Source organism: Mytilus galloprovincialis, chromosome 7 (assembly GCF_965363235.1).
Source record: "Mytilus galloprovincialis chromosome 7, xbMytGall1.hap1.1, whole genome shotgun sequence".
NCBI classification, from domain to species: domain Eukaryota; kingdom Metazoa; phylum Mollusca; class Bivalvia; order Mytilida; family Mytilidae; genus Mytilus; species Mytilus galloprovincialis.
Window position 1 is genome coordinate 28,865,401 of NC_134844.1, and position 22,151 is coordinate 28,887,551.

The 22,151-nt window shown below is 33.0% G+C and overlaps 1 protein-coding gene across 1 annotated transcript in view; it reads right to left on the reverse strand.

Moving 5' to 3' along the window:
* Window positions 1–22,151, reverse strand: part of LOC143084173 (uncharacterized) — a 74,773-nt gene that overhangs the window by 36,228 nt on the left and 16,394 nt on the right. Inside the window, exons 5-12 of the mRNA XM_076260582.1 lie at window positions 18,226–18,369; window positions 15,369–15,482; window positions 14,879–15,136; window positions 13,930–14,056; window positions 12,065–12,275; window positions 11,562–11,720; window positions 1,602–1,956; window positions 845–1,139 (exon numbers count right to left, since the gene is read on the reverse strand). Of these exons, the coding sequence (XP_076116697.1) occupies window positions 845–1,139; window positions 1,602–1,956; window positions 11,562–11,720; window positions 12,065–12,275; window positions 13,930–14,056; window positions 14,879–15,136; window positions 15,369–15,482; window positions 18,226–18,369 (1,663 nt within the window). The remainder of the gene's footprint in view (window positions 1–844; window positions 1,140–1,601; window positions 1,957–11,561; window positions 11,721–12,064; window positions 12,276–13,929; window positions 14,057–14,878; window positions 15,137–15,368; window positions 15,483–18,225; window positions 18,370–22,151) is intronic.

Below are 22,151 nucleotides of genomic sequence, written 5' to 3' on the forward strand. Positions count from 1 at the left end.
TGTTTGAGTTGAATATTTTGTCTTGAAAACGTACAAAGCAAGAATATTTGACACATCATCTCGCTCCAGATAATATTTTTATATATTAAAGCTACAGGTTGATTTTATAACATAAAATAATCACAGTACTAAAAGATGAAATATATGGGTCAAGTGAAATACCTATCTAATGAATCACAAAAACAGAGTAGGTGTGTTCGGATAGCTATTTTTTACTAAAAGTACTTGACGACAGTCTTTCAAGTTGGATGATGAAAATGCATATCTTCGAAAACAATCAATTTTTTGTGTGTGATAACTAAGGTTTATAGTCTTCAACCACTAAAAAAATCTAGTCTGCCCTTCCACGAAATATTTAATTAGAATTTTTTTTAATTTTTATGAATTTTTAAAAATTCAACCTGACAACCGATTAGACAATAGTTTTAAGTTGAATCAATGCAGACAAGATCATTAACTGATGCCCATTATCAAGTAGATATATTTGTCTTTTATAATACAACTGACAAATAAGGATTGTAATGGTGCTTTGCGGATAAATTTATCTGTTTCCAAGAGCAAAATTGGCAGCGCGTCATCCCTACAATGGCTTCCATTTCTACGATTGTGAAAATTAACTGGCGTAATGGGGAGATAATTTTGACGAAGTAGATTCCTGACTGTGGTCATGTAGATCCAAACATTTCCACCTATACATTCATCACTAGCTTTTAATTGTTTGGGTCTTAAATATCCCTGATGATGGTAATTCATTGCACACAATTTCTCCAGATTTGTTTTCCTTAATTTTGATATCAGATTAGATGCAGCTGTAATATATCATTTATAAATTACTGTTACTCACGTCATCTGTGTGAAATCCTCGATTCTATGGACACTTATATTGACTCTGTCCCCTCTTGTCAACCATAAGTTCTCTATGACAGGGGGCGTGACATCTCTGTATATTATAATTGTATCCTCATTAAATTTTCTTAGGACATCTAACGCCCTTACTGTTGACGTCAGTCTATCTCCATCTGCCCAGTTGACCTTGAGAATGTCATACTGGTTATGAATGTCAGATACAGAGGTCAAAGGTCGAGAGTCCTTCAATAAAGGGCTATGGACTTGAAATGATACTTGAAAATCAACAATACCTGAAAAATTATTATTCAATATTTTTATGCAATGTTAAAATGATAAATTAAATATACTAAGATTTTGTTTTAAAAATCTAACAATAATAAAAACAAAATGTCTTTTACCTTGAGACTGTGTTATTTGAGTAATTATCAATTGTGATATATTATTTTTTTAATCTTTTTAATATTCCATTTTTAGTTGTGTGTGTGGTGAAAAGCTGGAGGTACACGAAAATGTAAATCATATATATAAATCAGACAATATTTATCAAATGATGATTCTTAGTAGTAACTCAAAACTATAATGTTCTGGTTTAATTTGTACTCACGGACAACAAAGGTTCCCCATAAAACTTGGGGGCTACAACTGCTTTGCACCTGTATTTAGCCTATTTGATACTAGTTTTTGATCTTATATTGATATGAAAAGATTTATATATTATTCTTTTATTTTCAATTATGTTTACTATACATTACCATGTTGATTATTTATCAACTTATTTGTCCTACTGCCATATAAATCTTCATATATAGAAGTCTCTGCACTGGGGGAAAATGTCTGCACCTCATTCAGCCAGCGATTGTCTTTATGTCGTGAATTTATAAACCTGTCTGTCCATATTATCTGTAGAGTATCTGTGTCAGTTACTACCCACTGGTATGATGTATTCTGGGAAGACGTGGAGCAGATTGTCTGTTTGTCTTCATACTTATCAACAACAGACTGGTCATCAAACAGGAACAAGGTCCTCCCAGTTTTATAATTGCCTGCCTTATCGAAGGCAAAAAAATGTAGGGAGTAAGCTCCAGGTCTAGGAACAATAAATGTGTTCTAAAAATAAATAGTTAACACATAGTCAAGGTCTAGGAACTGTATGTGTTTTAAAAATAAACAGTTGGGCATAAGTCAGGTCTACGAATAGTTAATGCACGGGGGAAATATATCAATAGGTAGTAATTGACCGATATAGGTACTATTTGAGCTGATAAATATATGAATGGGTTATGATTTCGCTGTGAAATATATGTATAGGTAGAGATTTCACAATTATTCAATATATGAATGGGGGGTGTTTTTAAAATCCCAGCTGCACACCTGTACCCAAAATCCCATGTTGAGACCCCCCCGTGAGTTAATGTGTTCTGAAAAAAAATAGTTAGACATAAGTGTATTTTTCTGCGTTTCGTAGTTATTACTATACTATATATAAAAATATTAATTTTCGCGAACCATTTAGGTCACGGAAATTCCAAAATATGGCATCAGTAAGGAGAGTTGTACAAACAATGTAAATACACAGAACCCCATCCAAACTTGCTTTAGCTAATAGTATTCATCTTTTTCTATTTTATATGTACTAACAACATTCCATTTTTCTACAATTTCGATTGAAAAATTCCAAAATCTGAGTTCAAATAGGTCGAATGCCCCAAATAAACGTTGTCTGATTGGTTGAAGTACTGTGGCGTCGATGATAAGCATAGAAAGCCTCGATGTAAGCACACGCTTCACAGGAATAAGGAGAGTTTTACAAATAATGTGAATACACAGATCCTCCATCCTATTTATGTTTTGCTGAAAATGTTGCAGTGTTCATCATTTCTGTTTTGATTCTGCTAACAACATTCCATTTTTTCTATAATTCCGATTTAAAGATGTGGAAACCCGTAATAAAAATAGATGGCCTCAATGAGTTAAAGCAACGCAAAAAATTCCGTTAATACGACCCTGAGTTCAACCGGGGTTATATAAACCGATTCACAAATAAAGATGGTAAAGATCTCCTTGCGCTCAAATGTAATTCTTAGTGAAGTATACGGGTAAATTCGTTTACGGAAATTTATACACACTTTATCATTAATATATTACCAGGCTTTTGCATATTCACGTTTTTGTATGCTCAACTTTAGTCAAATTCAATTCTATACATTTTTTTTTACGTAAAGCAAAAAGAGTAAGAATATTATTTCGCGCCAATTTAACCACCATCATCACCATCATCAAAATTATTTACCGTTATCTTTGTGAAATTTCAGTTATATAGTTTATTAATAAGAGAAATTTTGGTAAGTTTTACTTATTAATGTTAAGGTTCTACTGTTGTGCTTCTCTAGACCTTTTTGACGGTCAGTTTTATCCAATTTATCTCAAATTATTATCCCCGATGACAGAAATGTCAACCCGACCTGTTCGTGTCAAAAGTGAAAATCGCATCTATTTGATGAACTAATTTCTTCATAAACTGTACATGCATTATTTCTGTATTATTTGATAACCAATCACATTCACGTTGCATGTTTGCATGATAATGGGTTATGTATTAGTGGATTGTAAGGGCGATGCAACATGTGAGGTCTGCGCGATCACGTGACATTATTATTTGTAAACAAACATGCTCCCCGTGTAACACGTGTGAATTATCCTTTCAAAGTGTTATGAATCTTTCAATCACTATTTTATGATATATTTTTCTGTTTGTTTTTAGGTTTGCACATCAGTAGTCAAAGTGAATTAGACATAGTTCTGAGAAGTGTGTTTTTTTTTTAGAATTAGAAGGTAAGTCTACATAACTTCATAAGCCATTATTTAACTGAAGTTTAAAAGATGACTCAACTTTCCCTCTAATTCTCCCTCTATTTTTGAAACCTCCATACCAAATTAAACGGCATTTGCTCCCCTTGAACACTATTTGGCCCCTTCCCTGTCATTTCCCTTTAAATTTGCTCAAAAGTCATACTTTTAGTCCATTTACAGAAACGGCTGATTTGTGATTTTACCATCTTAAGTTAACTGCAATTTTCATATACACCTTATTGCTATTTGTCTGCCATTACTGGATATCACACAGGTTCCCGTAAAATTTTGACGTCATCAAACAAAATATCTGACGCCACAATGGAAAAGTGATTGTTGTGTAACCGGAGAGCATGTATCTACTCTACAAATTCATATCGTCACCACCGGGATTCAAACCTCGGTCATCTGCGTGACAGTCAGTGCGTTAACCCACTGAGCCAAAGAATCGATTCTCTAACTCAGTTGATTAAGACTGGCTTTATATGTTCTACCTGTACTGAGGGGAAGCAACCCCGCTACAGTTGTATGCGTCAAACGTTCAAGCGGCCGGGTCAGCCGGGATTAGCGATAAGGTGTATTGAACACATTTGACCATTCAGTATGAGTTCCCATGTATTTTTGTCTTATATGAAGGAGGTTTTAGGTCATGTTTTCCTAAACACCTTATTGCTATTTGTCTGTCTGGATTGTTAAAACCACAAAATCAAATATCGATAAATATGCAAGTTTTCAACAATCCAGGAGAACTGACATCCACGAAAAATATAGGAATCCACAGTAAGATAACTCCTCTTTAGGTTTTGATAAATTTTGGATATGACATTAGGAAGTTATAAAACTTTATTCTTTGAATATGTTTCAAGCACATTACATGCATGCATGCTCAGCACCGCTTTTTATCAGGAATTTTATAATTTATTAGGTCCGAGACCAAACAAAGTGTTGACAATGGGTTACTTGCCATTAATTTTTATACCCCTTCCAAATTTATTTCTCCATGTTTAATGCCTCAAATTGCAAGTAGGGGGGGGGGGGGGGGGGGGGTCAAATTACACTAAAAAAAATTGAGTCTAGAATTATAAAGGAAAGTAGTGATTTGGTCCAGCTGAAAAAGGTTTAAAATTAGCACTTCAGAAGCTGTCAAAAGATTTCAAGACGCCCTAAACATAAAATTGTTCATAGTTTGAGTTTGAGCCGATGAAGTTTTCTATAATTTTGATATAATTTTTCCCAAGAGTAGTACAACACACTGTAAAAGTTTTTTTGAGAAAGCGCAGGTTGGATTTTTTTTTATTTTCATTTATGTTCTAAAAGAAATGCACTACGAAATAATTGTGGTCTCGGACCTTATGTCTTAAAATTCGGGTTTTATCCATTCTAATAGGTGGATTTTCAAGTTAATGAAAAAAATGCTTTGTTCACTAATTCAGCAATGCTTTAACTGTTGTGAATGTGAGCTCCCTTCGGCTATTATTAGAATCTAGATTTACATCATTCATTTTCAATGTAAGAGTTCTCCTTTCATTCAAAAGGTAGATTGCCATGTTTGCTGGTCACTTGACTAGAAACTGCATTCAGTGATATTGTTTGTCTCAATTTACACCTGAATTTCAGATTTTTCCTAATTACCAATCACTAAAATAAATGTCATTTAATACGTAATAAATACATGTAGTATTGTATGTAACTATCATATTCATGTTTTTATTTGACATTATCAAAGTACTATTGAGATCCAGGATTCTGACTTGAATAAACAGTGTTTGTATCACACATGGTTTTATCTGTTTCTTTCCCTTCCCTTAAAAGTATCTTTCAGTTTGAAACTACCTGAGAATCATACTGAGTTCACACCTAATTTGAATTAGTTTAATTCACATTTGAAACGGTTTACATTAACAAACACATCTAGTTCAAATGCGAATCGAATGCAAGTGAATTGTTTGTCTATCTATGATCAACATGTTGGGGTATGACTATAAACCACTTTTACTAATTTTAAGAAACATTGTTGAATTTTATTTATGGAAGCTTACTTTTCATTTATATAAATTTAAGATTAATATTTCTGAGATGTAGGTTATGGATTGTCTCTACTTATAAAGGGGGAGGATTCCCAGTTATTTAATATATTTAATTAAATTGTATTCAGGCCCGTAGCTCCCTATACACCAACACGCAGTTGCGTGCACATCAATTCAGCATACAAAAAAAAATGTCAAAATAAAATTTATAGCATTCGGCATGCAAAAAAAAATGTCAAAATAAAAATTTAAAGGAAACACAAATATGTTGTTTATAATAAACAAATCATTTAAAAATTGTATGTTTTTGAATATCATAATATCATATATATACAGTTGTGAAAATGAATAATCAGTCCCTTGCTTTAATGAAAATGAAAAATCTTGCTTCAATAGTGCAGAAAATGAATAATTTGTCCTCTAAGATTACAAAAATAAATAACCTGTCAAAAACAAATCCTCCTGCCCCCCCTCCCCCAGAATATCAAATGGGCGACCCCATAGTCTATATAGGATTTTTTTTCTGCGACAAGTGCCTCAAACCATGTATTAAGATTTTGGATAAAGGACCACAATAGGTAAAAGTCCAATTTAAAATTAAATGTTTTAAGTTCTTCGACCACATTCATTCTGTGTCGGAAACCTATTCTGTTTTGACTATATGATCACAATCCAAATTCAGAGCTGTATCAGGCTTTAATGTTGTGTCCATACTTGCCCCAACTGTTCTGGGTTCGACCTCTGCTGTAGTATCAAGCTGCGCCCTGTGGAGCATCTGGTTTATTTGAAGGGTATTATTGCTTTGTCATTTGAACATTTGTATATGTACTTTAAAATTTTAGTATTGCATGTTTATAATTATGTGTACGATATATCACTGATTCAGTGGCAATGGTAAATAGACACTGACAAGTCTTAGATAACATTTTATAGTTTTGAATGTTTTTTCATCAGTTGACTAAAATTAGGTAGAGGTGTGTTCTTATTTCCAACAGAGGGGCACTCAACCTATATCAATTTGTGCATGAAGCAAATTGATAGTTGCTAGATACTGAATGATTATACCACAAAAAAGTTTTAACCTGTGCATATATACTTAAAATATGATAAAAAAAAATCATGTCTTTTTCAGGACTTCTGATCCAACCATGTAGTATGGCATGTTATTGGGATATGGTTTTGGTCGATGGATGTTCGTGAAGGACCTGTAGTACAAAGTATATCACTGGATTTAGCTCTTTGTCTAAGTGTATTATTAAAGTACTTTGCTTTGAGCTCAGTTCATTGTTATGCAAATCATTCTTTGTGAAATAAAGATTTGACAGACAACTCTCATGTACAAGGATTTGTCAAAGAAGTATCACCTCTATGTACAATGTAAGTAATAGGGAGATAAAAGCATTCTATTTCGATTGTTCATTGACCAAATTTAAAAAAAAAAGACCAAATTTACCTGACAATACTACTCCCGCTACTAGCAATATGGTGCTAGGTTGTTTTAATACATCTGTACTGCCTACTGATGACTTGGTCCTGAGTGTAAATGGTCCTTAAAGTACCCTTACAGAACTGAAATGTTTGCAGCAGATTTGCTGCAAACTTGCTGCAGGTCTGCTGCAAACAAAAAGCTTGCAGGAACCCTTAGAATAATGTTTGAAGATGGTTTGCAGCTAGCTTTTTGCTGCAAGCTTGCAGCAAGTTTGCAGAAACAAATATGTTTGCAGTAAGATTGCAGGAAAAACAAGAATATAAGGGAAATCGCAGCTAGATTGCAGGAATCTTTGACGATTTTATATGTTTGCAAGAGCATTGCAAGAAACTACATAAAACGACTGAGCATGCCTATTGGTAACTTCCTGGAAGATAAAGATTTGAAATTTGAAAATGTTGGTGATGTTTGCAATGTGTCATGATATATATTAGTGTTCAGGGATTCATTATAGTTTGGCAATTAACAGATTAGTTTTTTAAGACATTATTTGTAAGTACAAATTCATCCTAGAATGTAAACTTATGAAATTCCTTCCCTCCACAGATATCTGCATGAAGGCTAAAATTACATTTTCAAATATGTAACCATGCAATGTACAATACTCCCTCATATGCTTAGAGATTATAACTTATCCAACTTATTTAACATGTTGAAAGGTATAAACTTATGCTATGATAATTTTTCAAATGATAATGTAATTGAATTTTTTTATGAATGGATGTAACATAACTTTTTTAAAATTTGTTGTGTAATATAGATAAAATGGTGTGTACACAACATCACATTGGTTAATTGTATAACAGATTGATCTGAATAAAAATGTTTGCTGACTGTCTGCAGCAAACACGCAGGAGAAAGATTAATTTGCATAAATATGTTTGCAGCAGGTCTGCAGCAAACACTCATTTGCATATACATGTTTGCAGCAGGTCTGCAGCAAACACGCAGGAGAAAGATTAATTTGCATAAATATGTTTGCAGCAGGTCTGCGGCAAACACTCATTTGCATATACATGTTTGCAGCAGGTCTGCAGCAAACACTCATTTGCATATAAATGTTTGCAGCAGGTCTGCAGCAAACACTCATTTGCATGGTAAATTGTTTGCAGCAGACCTGCAGCGTATTTGCAGCGTGGTTCACGGACTCTGTGTTCGCTGCAAGTTCGCAGCAGACTTGCAGCAAATGTTTGCAGGAGGCTGATTTTTTTCAGTAAGGGTATGTTTAAAGGGGCACTAGCTAAGAGATGTATAAAAATCTAAAGTATGATTCGTTTTTGTTTAATCAATTATAAAACTGAAAGACTGAAATAATAATTCGCTTTTAGCAGCCAAAATGGTTCAATTTTGTCAAATTATGTTAAATAATATTGATAATGAAGTATTCACTTGCAAGTGATTAAGTCGACCTCATTAAATCCGTATTCATGTGAACTTCAATTTAACCTGATTTCTAAAACTATATTTTATTGTACATGTTGAACATTTTCCATTCATTTGTTTATTGGATAATTTCTTAATTTGTGTGAATTAACATTGATACAGTAAATGTTAATTACTGCACTTTCATACCACAACACATACTGTATTGGTACATGTATCACTTATATTAGTATCCATATAACAGAAAAAAATGAAAAGAGAATAATTTTGCACAACCTTTTGAATACTATTACTTTTTAAATATTTAAACATATTAAGACTAATTAAGCTGTTGATAATATCCACTTGACATACTTGAAATTCTATCATATTACTTTTGGAGCAGTTGTGAGTCTTTGAAGCATGCTCAAAGGTTCTTTATGTGAAATCATTGTCATATTGGTCAATATTTTTCTTTGCTGCGACCAGATTTGGAGGGGATATTATCAAAGAATTGATAAAAAATCCGCACAAAGGTTCTCTTCCTAGATCATATAGCCCCGAACATCATGTCAGGCATTGTCATTACTAAAAACCAATAAATGTATTCTAATATGAGGAACATTTTAACAATTTTTTACTAATGATACTGATGATCCACCATAAAATAATATAAATACAACCATACAAATAGTAAGCAAATACATAAAAAAAAGATGTGGTATGATTGCCAATGAGACAATTCTCCACAAGAGACCAAAATGACACAGAAATTAACAACTACAAGTCACCTTATGGCCATCAACAATGAGCAAAGCCAATACCCCATCATCAGCTATAAAAAGCCCCGAAATGACAATATAAAACAATTCAAACGAGAAAACCAACGGCCTGAGTTATGTACCAAAAATTATACAAAAAGCGACTATGTAACACACAAACAAACGACAACCACTGAATTACAGGCTCCTCATGTTATCAAATCTCTATATCATCTCCCAATTAGAAAAAAACACATGAAAAAATGAACCTATTATGTGTTGCTCTCCTAGCTACAAAGTGAATCAAAAATCAAAGATGTGGAACATATTCGATCATAATCATTTGGTAACTAATGTAATTACTGTCTCTTCCATGCCCATCTTGAACATAAAAACTAAATATTGAATAAACAATACTCCTAATGCTCATGTTGGTTGTCATCGTGCAACGCCGTTAATAACACCATATAGGAAAACATAGAACTCCCTTTTGTCATAAGTAACTATCAAACATCAAAACATACTATCCACACTCATCTGTGTCCACACTTGTATAGTAGAAAAAAATGTATTACACGGTTCATCGAGTTTAAGTGTAGTCATGTTCAGAATGACCAATGGTCAATGTTTTTTATGGTTTGGCGCCAAATGTATTGTCCGTGTTAAGGTCTTCATTCTAGCCGTGGACGTTCGATAGTAAACCACAAATTACAAGAGTATATATTTAAATATAAGTATGTTACAAGCAGTGGCTGTTTATTTTTGTATTTGGTTTTTTAAGCGCTGGACTTGACGCTTTCTCTGGAAGTGGTGTTGGCATTACCTCGAGCTACAGGTTTCCATGAATTAATTTATTTTTTATAGCTTTTCCTGAGTGGCATTCATCACAAATGACGGAGATGAAGATTCAAGGAATAGAATCTTTTATATTGTTTATAAAATAGACAAATCTGTTAGTCTAATTTATCATTTTCCATTGATGTATTGTATAAATATGTATCGTCACATAATGTCAGATTATATCATATTAAATGCCTGCTAGTTGGTCCGTACGGCAAATGCAATATATATTTGTTGAGTTATTATTTAGATTTATATAGTTTGAAGTATAGTCCAATTTATATTTGGTATACTGGTCAGTCAACATTTGAGTATGTTTGGTATATCTAGTATGGTATAGTAAATACTCTAGTGTGAGTATGTTTGGTATATCTAGTATGGTATAGTAAATACTCTAGTGTGAGTATGTTTGGTATATCTAGTATGGTATAGTAAATACTCTAGTGTGAGTATGTTTGGTATATCTAGTATGGTATAGTAAATACTCTAGTGTGAGTATGTTTGGTATATCTAGTATGGTATAGTAAATATTCTAGTGTGAGTATGTTTGGTATATCTAGTATGGTACAGTAAATACTCTAGTTCTAGGAACAGTAAATGTGTTCTAAAAATAAATAATTAAATCATAATCCAGATCTAGGAACAGTAAATGTGATCTTAAAACAAGAATGTGTCCATAGTAAACGGATGCCCCACTCGCACTATTTTTTTCCATGTTCAATGGACCAAGAAAATGGGGTCAAAACTTAATTTGGCATTTCAATTAGAAAGATCATAATATAGGGAACATGTGCACTAAGTTTCAAGTTGATTGGACTTTAACTTCATCAAAAACTACCTTGACCAAAAAATTTAACCTGAATTTTGCACTATTATTTTCTATGTTCAGTGGACTGTGAAATTGGGGTCAAAACTTTAATTTGGCACTAAAATAAGAAAGATCATATCATGGGGAACATGTGTACTAAGTTTAAATTTGATTGGACTTCAACTTCTTCAAAAACTACCTTGACCAAAAACTTTAACCTGAAGCGGGACTAACAGACGCATGGACGAACGAAGGGACAGACGGACAGACGGATGAAGGGACGCACAGACCAGAAAACATAATGCCCCTTTACTATCGTAGGTGGGGCATAATAAACAGTTAAAGCATAATCCAGGTCTAGGAGCAGTTTATGTGATCTAAAAATAAATAGTCAAAGCATACATGTAATCCATTTCTAAGTTTAACACATAATTTTCCTATCCTTAGTTAAACTTTAGAATACATGGCTGTTTCTTTTTACCATTATGCAAAGGAAGAGAATCATAGGAATGTGAACAACCTCACTTGACAAACTTACCCCGATTTGAAAAAAAACATTTAACACTACTACTTACTGTGCGGTTATCTACATGTATCTTGGTTTGACTAATTACTACACTCATACCATCAATTAAGTCCACTCCATTATGACCAAGGTCGTAAACATCATAGTCGTAATATGATAATCCAGACAAATCATCTGCCCATCCTCCAAAGGACAGATCAATGTTTGGCTGAAAGATCACAATAAACAATATTATATGAAGAATTTATATACTTATACATTTTTGTTGTAGTAGAGGGTGATCAATAAAATTAAAGAAAACTATAATTTGCATAGAATTTACATGTTCACATCATATTGAAGATGTGTATTTATTAAATAGTGATGAAACCAACAAGTACTCTATTAGTAATTGTTCACCAAGTTAACATCCCTAGTATTAAGTTTTAAGAGTATCTGACCATAGATTAATAGTTAACTATCATATCCAAATACTTAAACCTGAGAATATGAAGGTCATGTTCAGTGTATTTGAAAATTTTACTGCAACTTACATTTTTAAAAGATACTTACATTATCTGTTATATCATCTGTAACAGAAGCAAAAGCATCACATCCTAACCCTTGTGTAACAGAGCAATGGTAAGGGTTGACCAGATCCCAGTGGAATTCAAACTCACGGACCAATGTGTTTCCTTCATAATAATATCTGTTAACTCCATCAGTTTCTCTATTATGTACGTCTAAATAACCACCGTTCTCTGCACTGACTGCAAACATTATCCTTAAAATGTAATGAAAGTGTTTTAAAATAATCTTTCAATATGTTTTGCTATCTAAACTGTCAGTTTTTTTTTGTTGTTGTTTTTTAACTGCTTATACAGTTCCAGTTGGTTTGATGTATCAGTATTTAACAAGAATGTGTCCAAAGTACACGGATGCCCCACTCGCACTATCATTTTCCATGTTCAATGGACCGTGAAAATGGGTAAAAAATATAATTAGGCATTAAAATTAAAAAGATCATATCATAGGGAACATTTGTACTTAGTTTCAAGTTGATTGGACTTCAACTTCATCAAAAACTACCTTGACCAAAAACTTTAACCTGAAACTCGCACTTTCATTTTCTATGTTCAGTGGACCGTGAAATAGGGGTCAAAAGTTTAATTTGTCTTTAAAATTAGAAAGATCATATCATAAGGAACATATGTACTAAGTTTCAAGTTGATTGGACTTCAGCTTCATCAAAAACTACCTTGACCAAAAACTTTAACCTGAAACTCGCACTTTCATTTTCTATGTTCAGTGGACCGTGAAATAGGGGTCAAAAGTTTAATTTGTCTTTAAAATTAGAAAGATCCTATCATAAGGAACATATGTACTAAGTTTCAAGTTGATTGGACTACAGCTTCATCAAAAACTACCTTGACCAAAAACTTTAACCTGAAGCGGGACAGACGGACGGACGGACGAACAAACGGACGCACAGACCAGAAAACATAATGCCCCTCTACTATCGTAGGTGGGGCATAAAAAAAAAAATTTAAAACATTTGTTCTGAGTTTGGACAATTTATTTAAAATTTTGGATTATTATGGAATGCCCTTGTTTTTTATGCTCTAAAACATATTTTAACATGATCACAACGCACATCAATTCAAATGTTTGCATTTGATTGCATAATTCATCTGCTTAAACAGCTGATCAATTTTATCTTTCATAAACTAAAAGTGAAAAAAAATTAGGCAAATATCAGAAAAAGACAAAATAAATTATATTTTTAAAATGGTTAAAGATATGATATTTGTTTTGTTTTAAATATATCATTATTTCATTGTTTCCTTTTCTTTTTCGCTAAAGCAAATAAATTAACTTTCATCCTGTGGGTCATTTTATAAACATCTTGTAGCATACTTAGGCTATACTCCACCCTCTTTTGGTTAAACATCTTCCTTTAAAAGTGATATGATTTCCGAGGGAACAGCATGTGTTTCTGGACTTAAGACCAAAAGTTTGGATAGCAATAGTAATAAAGCTTCTGAAAGCATGAAAACCAAAAGAACCTTAACAGAATTTATTGTTATTTTTGCCATTTTAAAAGTAACCCTATGTTTTTTCACAATTACTATCTAATGATCTGGATATCTACAAAATGTCTTACTTAAATCTCACAAATCAAAGCAAATATTACTGGGGGTTTTGGTCCACAAGTGGGTATCAAATCAACGTATGATACAATACTCAGGCACATAACACCTGTTACTGGAATAATTTTCATCAGGTACATCTGAAATCAACAGCTCAGAAAGTCAAAATGTTTGATATTTTTAAAGTATAAATCATAAAAGTTATCTGAGATTGAGAGAGATCTCCTTTGTTGTCACTAAACCAGTGGATATTCAGTTAGGTCAACAAAACTTAATTAATAGACTTACTTATCATTGTGTAGTGTTGTTGGAAAATAACTTAGGATAAACTGGTTTGAGCAATGTTTAGAATCTACAGGTAGGTCCCTGTCCATTTCACTGCACTCCTTCACCTGTGATGACTCAAACACTCCATCTGTACAAAAAATAATTAATTGAAATAAAGTAATCTTGAAAATTTGTTGTTTTTTTGGCTCCAAAAAAAATTTGAGAAAAGGATTTTTAATCTAATTTTATTCTTCTATCTTTATAAAACTTCATGAAAAGCCAACACATGTCAAGCATTCATATGTCCATACTTGAGAAAGTGTTAAAATCTGTGAATACCAAATAACTTAAAAAGAACATGAATCTTGTAATTAAAAGTAATGTCAGGAGCACAAAACTTGCCCGTAAGATGTACATTAAAATTCGCCATCTTTAAATCAAATTTTAGTAGGATATATAGTTCATTATTGAAATTTGATGGATTTATGTTTAGAGGAAATCATTAGGTACAAAGGTAGATTAAAACTAGTACTCCTACAATACATTCGCATCATTACAGAATAAGCTACCATAGGAACCAATTATTATGATACAGTACTAGTATTGAAGGCATTGTGGTTTAACTGTAGAAATACATAGATCATCTTTAATCTTTTAAACAGAATGAAGAATTTGTCATTTTTACATATATTTCTATATTTAGTGATCTGTTAGTATAAATAAGAAGATGTGGTATGAGTGCCAATGAGACAACTCTCTATCCAAGTCACAATGTATAAAAAGTTAACAATAATAGGTCAAAGTACGGCCTTCAACATGTATCACTTTTTTTTCTTCGACCATGCAAGGGCTGTATAATCAGTCAAGGTCGTTTAATACTTCCATTTGTTTGTCAAAGAACAGTCTTCAACACAGAGCCATGAATCACACTGAAGTTATGTACTTTTTCTAAACACTCTGATCAACCTACTCTTATAAAATGATACTGTTAACTTCTGCACTATCAGACCAACTCTAAAAGCAGTCACATAATGATCTGCATCCCTAGTGTCTGGTGGTTGTAGATATTTGGCAGCCATACTGGTCTCAATAGTACTAAACCCCACAAAGTTTGTCCAATAAACAGGTATATCATATTCAAGATAATTAGGGTTATTCTCCAACTTGTGTAGCTTGCTCTTATCATAAAAAGCTGCATGGTTAAAGGCAATCGTAGGGTCATCCATTACTGAAAAAGATAAATAAAGGGAGATAATTGCAACTTTCTTTAAAACATAAGCTTATTCTCTACACAGCAATGGCCCAATTACAAACAACAATATGTGAATATTTACAACTTTAAAAGTAAATGAATAAAAAACTGAGACATCCGTGAATTAAATACGCTTCGAAAGCATAAAATCTATTAAGTGTTATTGTTTTCTTTTTTTAGACCGATACAAAATAAAATTTCAACTTACTTTTTTCACAGTGATTTCCAGTAAAGCTCCCTGAACAAATACAATTAGCTGCCAACTCATTAGCACAAGTTCCAGGATAACAACGGGTACTATCAGCTCTCCAGCTACAGGTCTCTATATAAATAGTAAAACAAAACAATTGACCACACTAGTATTTCTTCTTTGATATTTAAGTATCAAGCATGAAGTATTCACTTTATCATATTATAGCAGTCTTTAACGTTGTTTTTAAAATGCTAATCAAACTTCATATTGGGTTTACCAGTCCATTTTGTCATATTTCATTTCATTATTGTCTAATTTTGTTGTTAAATTCATATTTGGAAAATAATGTTTGGCATAATCATTAATGATTTATGTTCTCAAAAGTTTTCTTCTTTAAAATGAAAGCCCAACTTTTTTTAATAACTCATTTCAATTGTAAACCAAACTCATGACAAGCATGGATAGCATGGTCTTTGACTCATGAATATTTGACAGCAAGAACGACCATCATGACCACTGCTTGTATTCGTTTTACCCTCTTGTTCTTTTATTACAAGTTCTATTGGACTGATGATAAAACAAGAATGTGTCCTCAGTACACGAATGCCCCACTCGCACTATCATTTTCCATGTTCAGTGGACCGTGAAATTGGGGTAAAAACTCTAATTTGGCATTAAAATTAGAAAGATCATATCATAGGGAACATGTGTACTAAGTTTGAAGTCGATTGGACTTCAACTTCATCAAAAACTACCTTGACCAAAAACTTTAACCTGGAGCGGGACAGAGGGACAGACGGACGAACGGACGGACGGACAAACGGACGGATGGACAAACGGACGAACGGACGCACAGACCAGAAAACATAATGCCCCTCTACTATCGTAGGTGGGGCATAAAAAAATATCAAATAAAGTTTCTATAAGGAGCCTAAAGGAGGTCATACGTTTAATACTATCTCAAATTATGATAGTATCACCACTTGCAATAATTCCAATGGAGACAAAGAAGGGACAACTAAAAGTCAGTAAAAAAGTAAAACAGTAAAAACAAGAATGTGTCCACAGTACACGGATGCCCCACTCACACTATCATTTTCTATGTTTAAAGGACTGTGAAATTGGAATAAATTCTCTAATTTGGCATTAAAATTAGAATGATCTTATCAAAGGGAACATGTATACTAAGTTTCAAGTTGATTGGACTTCTACTTTATCAAAAACTACCTTGACCAAAAACTTTAACCTGAAATTTGCACTATCATTTTCTATGTTCAGTGAACCGTAAAATTGGGGTCAAAACTCTAATTTGGCATTTAAATTAGAAAGATCATATCATAGGGCACATGTATACTAAGTTTCAAGTTGATTGGACTTCAACTTCATCAAAAACTACCTTGACCAAAAACTTTAACCTGAAGCCAAAAACTTTAACCTGAAATTTGCACGATCATTTTCTATGTTCAGTGAACCGTAAAATTGGGGTCAAAACTCTAATTTGGCATTTAAATTAGAAAGATCATATCATAGGGCACATGTATACTAAGTTTCAAGTTGATTGGACTTCAACTTCATCAAAAACTACCTTGACCAAAAACTTTAACCTGAAGCCAAAAACTTTAACCTGAAATTTGCACTATCATTTTCTATCAGTGAACCGTAAAATTGGGGTCAAAACTCTAATTTGGCATTTAAATTAGAAAGATCATATCATAAGGAACATGTGTACTAAGTTTCAAGTTGATTGGACTTCAACTTCATCAAAAACTACCTTGACCAAAAACTTTAACCTGAAGCGGGACAGACGGACGAACGAACAGACGAACGAACGAACGAACGAACGAACAGACGGACGGACGAACGGACGCACAGACCAGAAAACATAATGCCCCTCTACTATCGTAGGTGGGGCATAAAAATACTTCCTATCCATAATGCAAAGTTATCACTATAGGTCTAATGTAAGAACTTTATATACAAACTTTGACAAGAATTGGCATCATCTGTCTCTGGAGTATATAATCTCCAGTAAGGTCTGGATGATTAAGCAAAGTTATCACTATAGGTCTAATGTAAGAACTTTATATACAAACTTTGACAAGAATTGGCATCATCTATCTCTGTAGTATATAATCTCCAGTAAGGTCTGGATGATTAAGCAAAGTTATCACTATAGGTCTAATGTAAGAACTTTATATACAAACTTTGACAAGAATTGAATCATCTATCTCTGTAGTATATAATCTCCAGTAAGGTCTGGATGATTAAGCAAAGTTATCACTATAGGTCTAATGTAAGAACTTTATATACAAACTTTGACAAGAATTGGCATCATCTATCTCTGTAGTATATAATCTCCAGTAAGGTCTGGATGATTAAGCAAAGTTATCACTATAGGTCTAATGTAAGAACTTTATATACAAACTTTGACAAGAATTAGCATCATCTATCTCTGGAGTATATAATCTCCAGTAAGGTCTGGATGATTAAGCAAAGTTATCACTATAGGTGTAATATAATAAGAACTTTATATACAAACTTTGACAAAAATTAGCATCATCTATCTCTGGAGTATATGCTCTCCAGTAAGGTCTGGATGATAAAGCAAAGTTATCACTATAGGTCTAATGTAAGAACTTTATATACAAACTTTGACAACAATTGGCATCATCTATCTTTGGAGTATATGCTCTCCAGTAAGGTCTGAATGATAAAGCAAAGAAATCACTATAGGTCTAATGTAAGAACTTTATATACAAACTTTGACAAGAATTGGCATCATCTATCTCTGGAGTATATAATCTCCAGTAAGGTCTGGATGATAAAGCAAAGTTATCACTATAGGTCTAATGTAAGAACTTTATATACAAACTTTGACAAGAATTAGCATCATCTATCTCTGGAGTATATGCTCTCCAGTAAGGTCTGGACGCCACATCTCCCTCACAATACATGCATTTCTGGTCTGTGGCTGTTGAACATCGTCTGTGGTTACAGTTATTGATCTTAGAACAAACTGGAATTGACAGAAAAATAATAAATATAAGATAAGATAAGAAAACTTTATTTTGATTCGGCATAGGTACAAAATAAGCAACACAAGCTCTAAGGAGCTTTTGACCGAATATAAAAACATATAAATAACATAAAAACAGTGCATTTTGACATATAAAAACAACCTGTAATATGAAGATGTAATCTCACATACATAGCATGCAATAAAAATATGCAACAAATTTGAATGAAGTAAAAACATGCTTGACCAGAGCAACCAAAAGCACAAACATAATAAACAGCTCAAGAATTATCTGCATGCAGAACAGCGACATTCCAAACCGTTCCAGGACTGAACAAGACTTTTAAAATGTGAAAAACTGTTTTCAGTCCTGAAATGGTTTAGAAGGCTGTTCCATAAAGTAGCAGCAGCAAATTTGAACGACTTTTTACCGTAACGGGTTGACTTTACCTGTGGAATTTCAAGAATATTTACATACCTGAAAGAATATTTAGATTTTTTGACAATCACCAAATTTTGTAAGCACACAGGAGCTATGTTGTTTATAATTTTAAAAGTTTCTAGAGCCATTGTTCTTATCTGTCTGATCTGCAAGGAGGGCACCTTAGCTTTAAGTAAGAGGTCCTCGTAGGAGCTGGTAAAATCCTCATACACAAAATGGAGTGCTCTTTCTTTCTTTCTTTTTCTAGTTTTTTTTAATTTTTCTCAGTGCAAAAATGCCATGCCAAAGGGCAAAAATTAAAATTACTAAGAATAAAAGTATGAAATATAGTAAGTTTACTAAGTCTATCTAAAACTGAGCCTAAACGTTTTAAAACATTTAATTGCTGTGATGCCTTCCTACAGATTGAGCTGATATGAACATCAAAATTTAGCTGGTAGTCTATTTCAATGCCTAATAATTTTACTGTTTTTTCACAAGTGAGGTTTGAATTTTGAATATGTATAGATGGGTTCTTTTCAAAGGTCTTTTTGCCAACAGCCAAAACTTGAAATTGTCAGGATTTGCTTGCATTTTATTCACCCTGAACCACTCAATAAGTATTCTTGAATCAGATTCCAGGGTCAGTGGCGGATCCAGAACTTTTCCTAAGGGGGGGCCCGCTGACTTACCTAAGAGGGGGCCCGCTCCAGTCATGCTTCAATGATTTCCTATATAATCAACCAAATTTTTCCAACGAAAGGGGGGTCCCGGGCCCCCCAGGGCCCCCCCTGGATCCGCCTATGAGGGTTGAAATTAATAAATCGAAATCTGGAGTACAAAAAGACAAATTATTGTCATCTGCATAGTTATATAAACTACCATTTTTAACAAAATGAAAAATATCATTTATAAATATGTTAAACAACAATGGCCCTAGTATCGAACCCTGTGGTACGCCTTTATGGATGTCAGCCCAACCACTCAGAACATTGTTGACTTTAATTTGCTGTTTACGACTTGATAAATAGGACTTTAAAAGAGCAACTGCATTGGGGGTTAAACCATATGCTGATAATTTATCTAGTATAATATTGTGAGGCAGGCAGTCAAAAGCCTTAGAAAGATCCATAAATACTGCTGCAATGTACTGGTTTTTATCAAGAGCTTCACGCCAGTCTTCTAACACTCTGAGAAGTGTGGTCTGACATCCATGTCCACGTCTAAATGCACACAAAAATGGATTAAATATTTTATCAAAATAATCAGTTAATTGAATTTCATATATTTTTTCAAAGATTTTAGAAAATATGGGTAAGACACTAACTGGTCTATAATTTGTTTTTAATAATGGGTCACTCTTTTTATGAAGGGGGGTTACTTGGGCTTCTTTAAGTTTATCGGGGAAACAATTGTTATCAATTGACAAATTTACAAGAGTTGTCAGCTGTGGTGCAAATATATGATTTACAATTTTTGACTATTTTTGCTGGAATACCATCAGCTCCTGTAGCTTTCTTTATGTTTATTTTATTCAAAATTTTTTCGACATTATCATTTGATACTTTTTTAAATTCAAAATCAAAATTATGCTTTATGTTATCCAAAATTTCTTTTATACTTGGGTGATTTGAGGGGTCGTATACAACATCTGCTCCAATTTTGTCTGCTACTGTGGAGAAAAAATTATTAAAAACATTTGAAACTTCATTTGAACAATTAACAGTTTTGTCATTTTCACATAATAAAATTTTTTGCTCTCCACAGTTCCCCTTTTTTGAGAAAAATGGTTTGACTGTTTTCCAAAAATCGCAAGATTTTGACCCACCAGAGCAGCGTTCTAAAAAGTATACCTTTTTTTATATCTAATTATGAACAAGGTGAATAAGAAAAAGAAGGAATTTATACGTAATCAAAGTGGCTTAACCTTTAATGCATAGGTTATAAATGACAAGTAGCGTTACTTTAATGCAAAGGTACCATTGAATAATAGGCTCACATGATAATATGATGCGTCCATTTTCATACAGGTGCAAATTCAGGCTGGTGACCACATGACAATATTGGGATTGAAAGATTTTGTTAAACATTTCTTAAATAAATGTAACAGGTAGGGAAAATGTTCTGTAGCTGTGGGTATAAATAGCAGAAGATACCACAGACTACCATCAAAAATACACCACAAATTCTGGGATTCAGTTAGTAAACCAACTTATTTTCGCGGATACTTTATTTCGCGTTTTACCAGTTATAACCCACTTCGCGGCAATTTAATTTCGCGATTTTGTAATTTACCGAATGTAGTTTAATAATGAAAGATCCAAGCTTTACATATTCGCGACGATTTATATTCGCGTTATTTTTCTACTCGCGAAAGTCGCGAAAATAAAACTTCGCAAAAATAAGTTGGTTTACAGTATATGTCATTAAAAAAATGAAAATATAGATCCTATGTGACACACAGGTAGTGATTTATAAACAAAGATATCTTGGTTCACACATAGATGAAATTACTTAAAACAATATTCACTGATAAATATAATTGACCAATAAGCAGTGGTGGATCAGAGGGAGGGCTTCAGGATTGGAAATCCCCCCTCCCCTTGTTCTAATATAATTCTAATATCACTGGTGGTAAGCGGATGGTCGTAACTAAAAGTTACGACCATCCGGAGATGGGAGACAACTATAGGAATAAGTTTTTCTTTTCATATTTTCGTGCAGTAAAAGGTTCATTTGAGCCAAACCGCTTGTCTCATATACACTTATCGTGAGTGCGTTGATATTAAAACCAAATTTGATAGACAAAATCATTCCAATTTTCGTAAAATAGTCATTCAAAAGTTGGAGCATGATGGTCGTAACTTTAAATGTGTGATGGTCGTAAATTCAACTATAATATTTTGGATGATGGTCGTAACTTTGAAAGATGATGGTAACTCGAGTATTTAGACACACTTTTATTAATGTATTTTAAAAGTAAGAGTAAGAAACTCAGATGTTATATATGATTTGTTACAAACAATATTATTTGTTAATATGATAATGGTATGCAGAAATTGAGCTAGAGAACACACAGTTCTGATGTATTTCAAACGCTCATCATTTAGGAGCAACAGTGAAAACTTATCAACTCGCATTAAGCCAAAAAGTATGTTAGGGTTGAGTATTAATATTTTTTTACTGTACGTTAAGGAATAAAATTATTAAATGCACGTGTGTTCCCTCATATTTTTTTTTTTATTTTTATTTCCGATTTTTTTTTTTATCTGCAATCATGTCGGCAGATGAAATTATTAAACGTACAATTCTGAACAATCATCTTTAACTTTTAATCAGCTATTGCAGTTCTTATAAACTA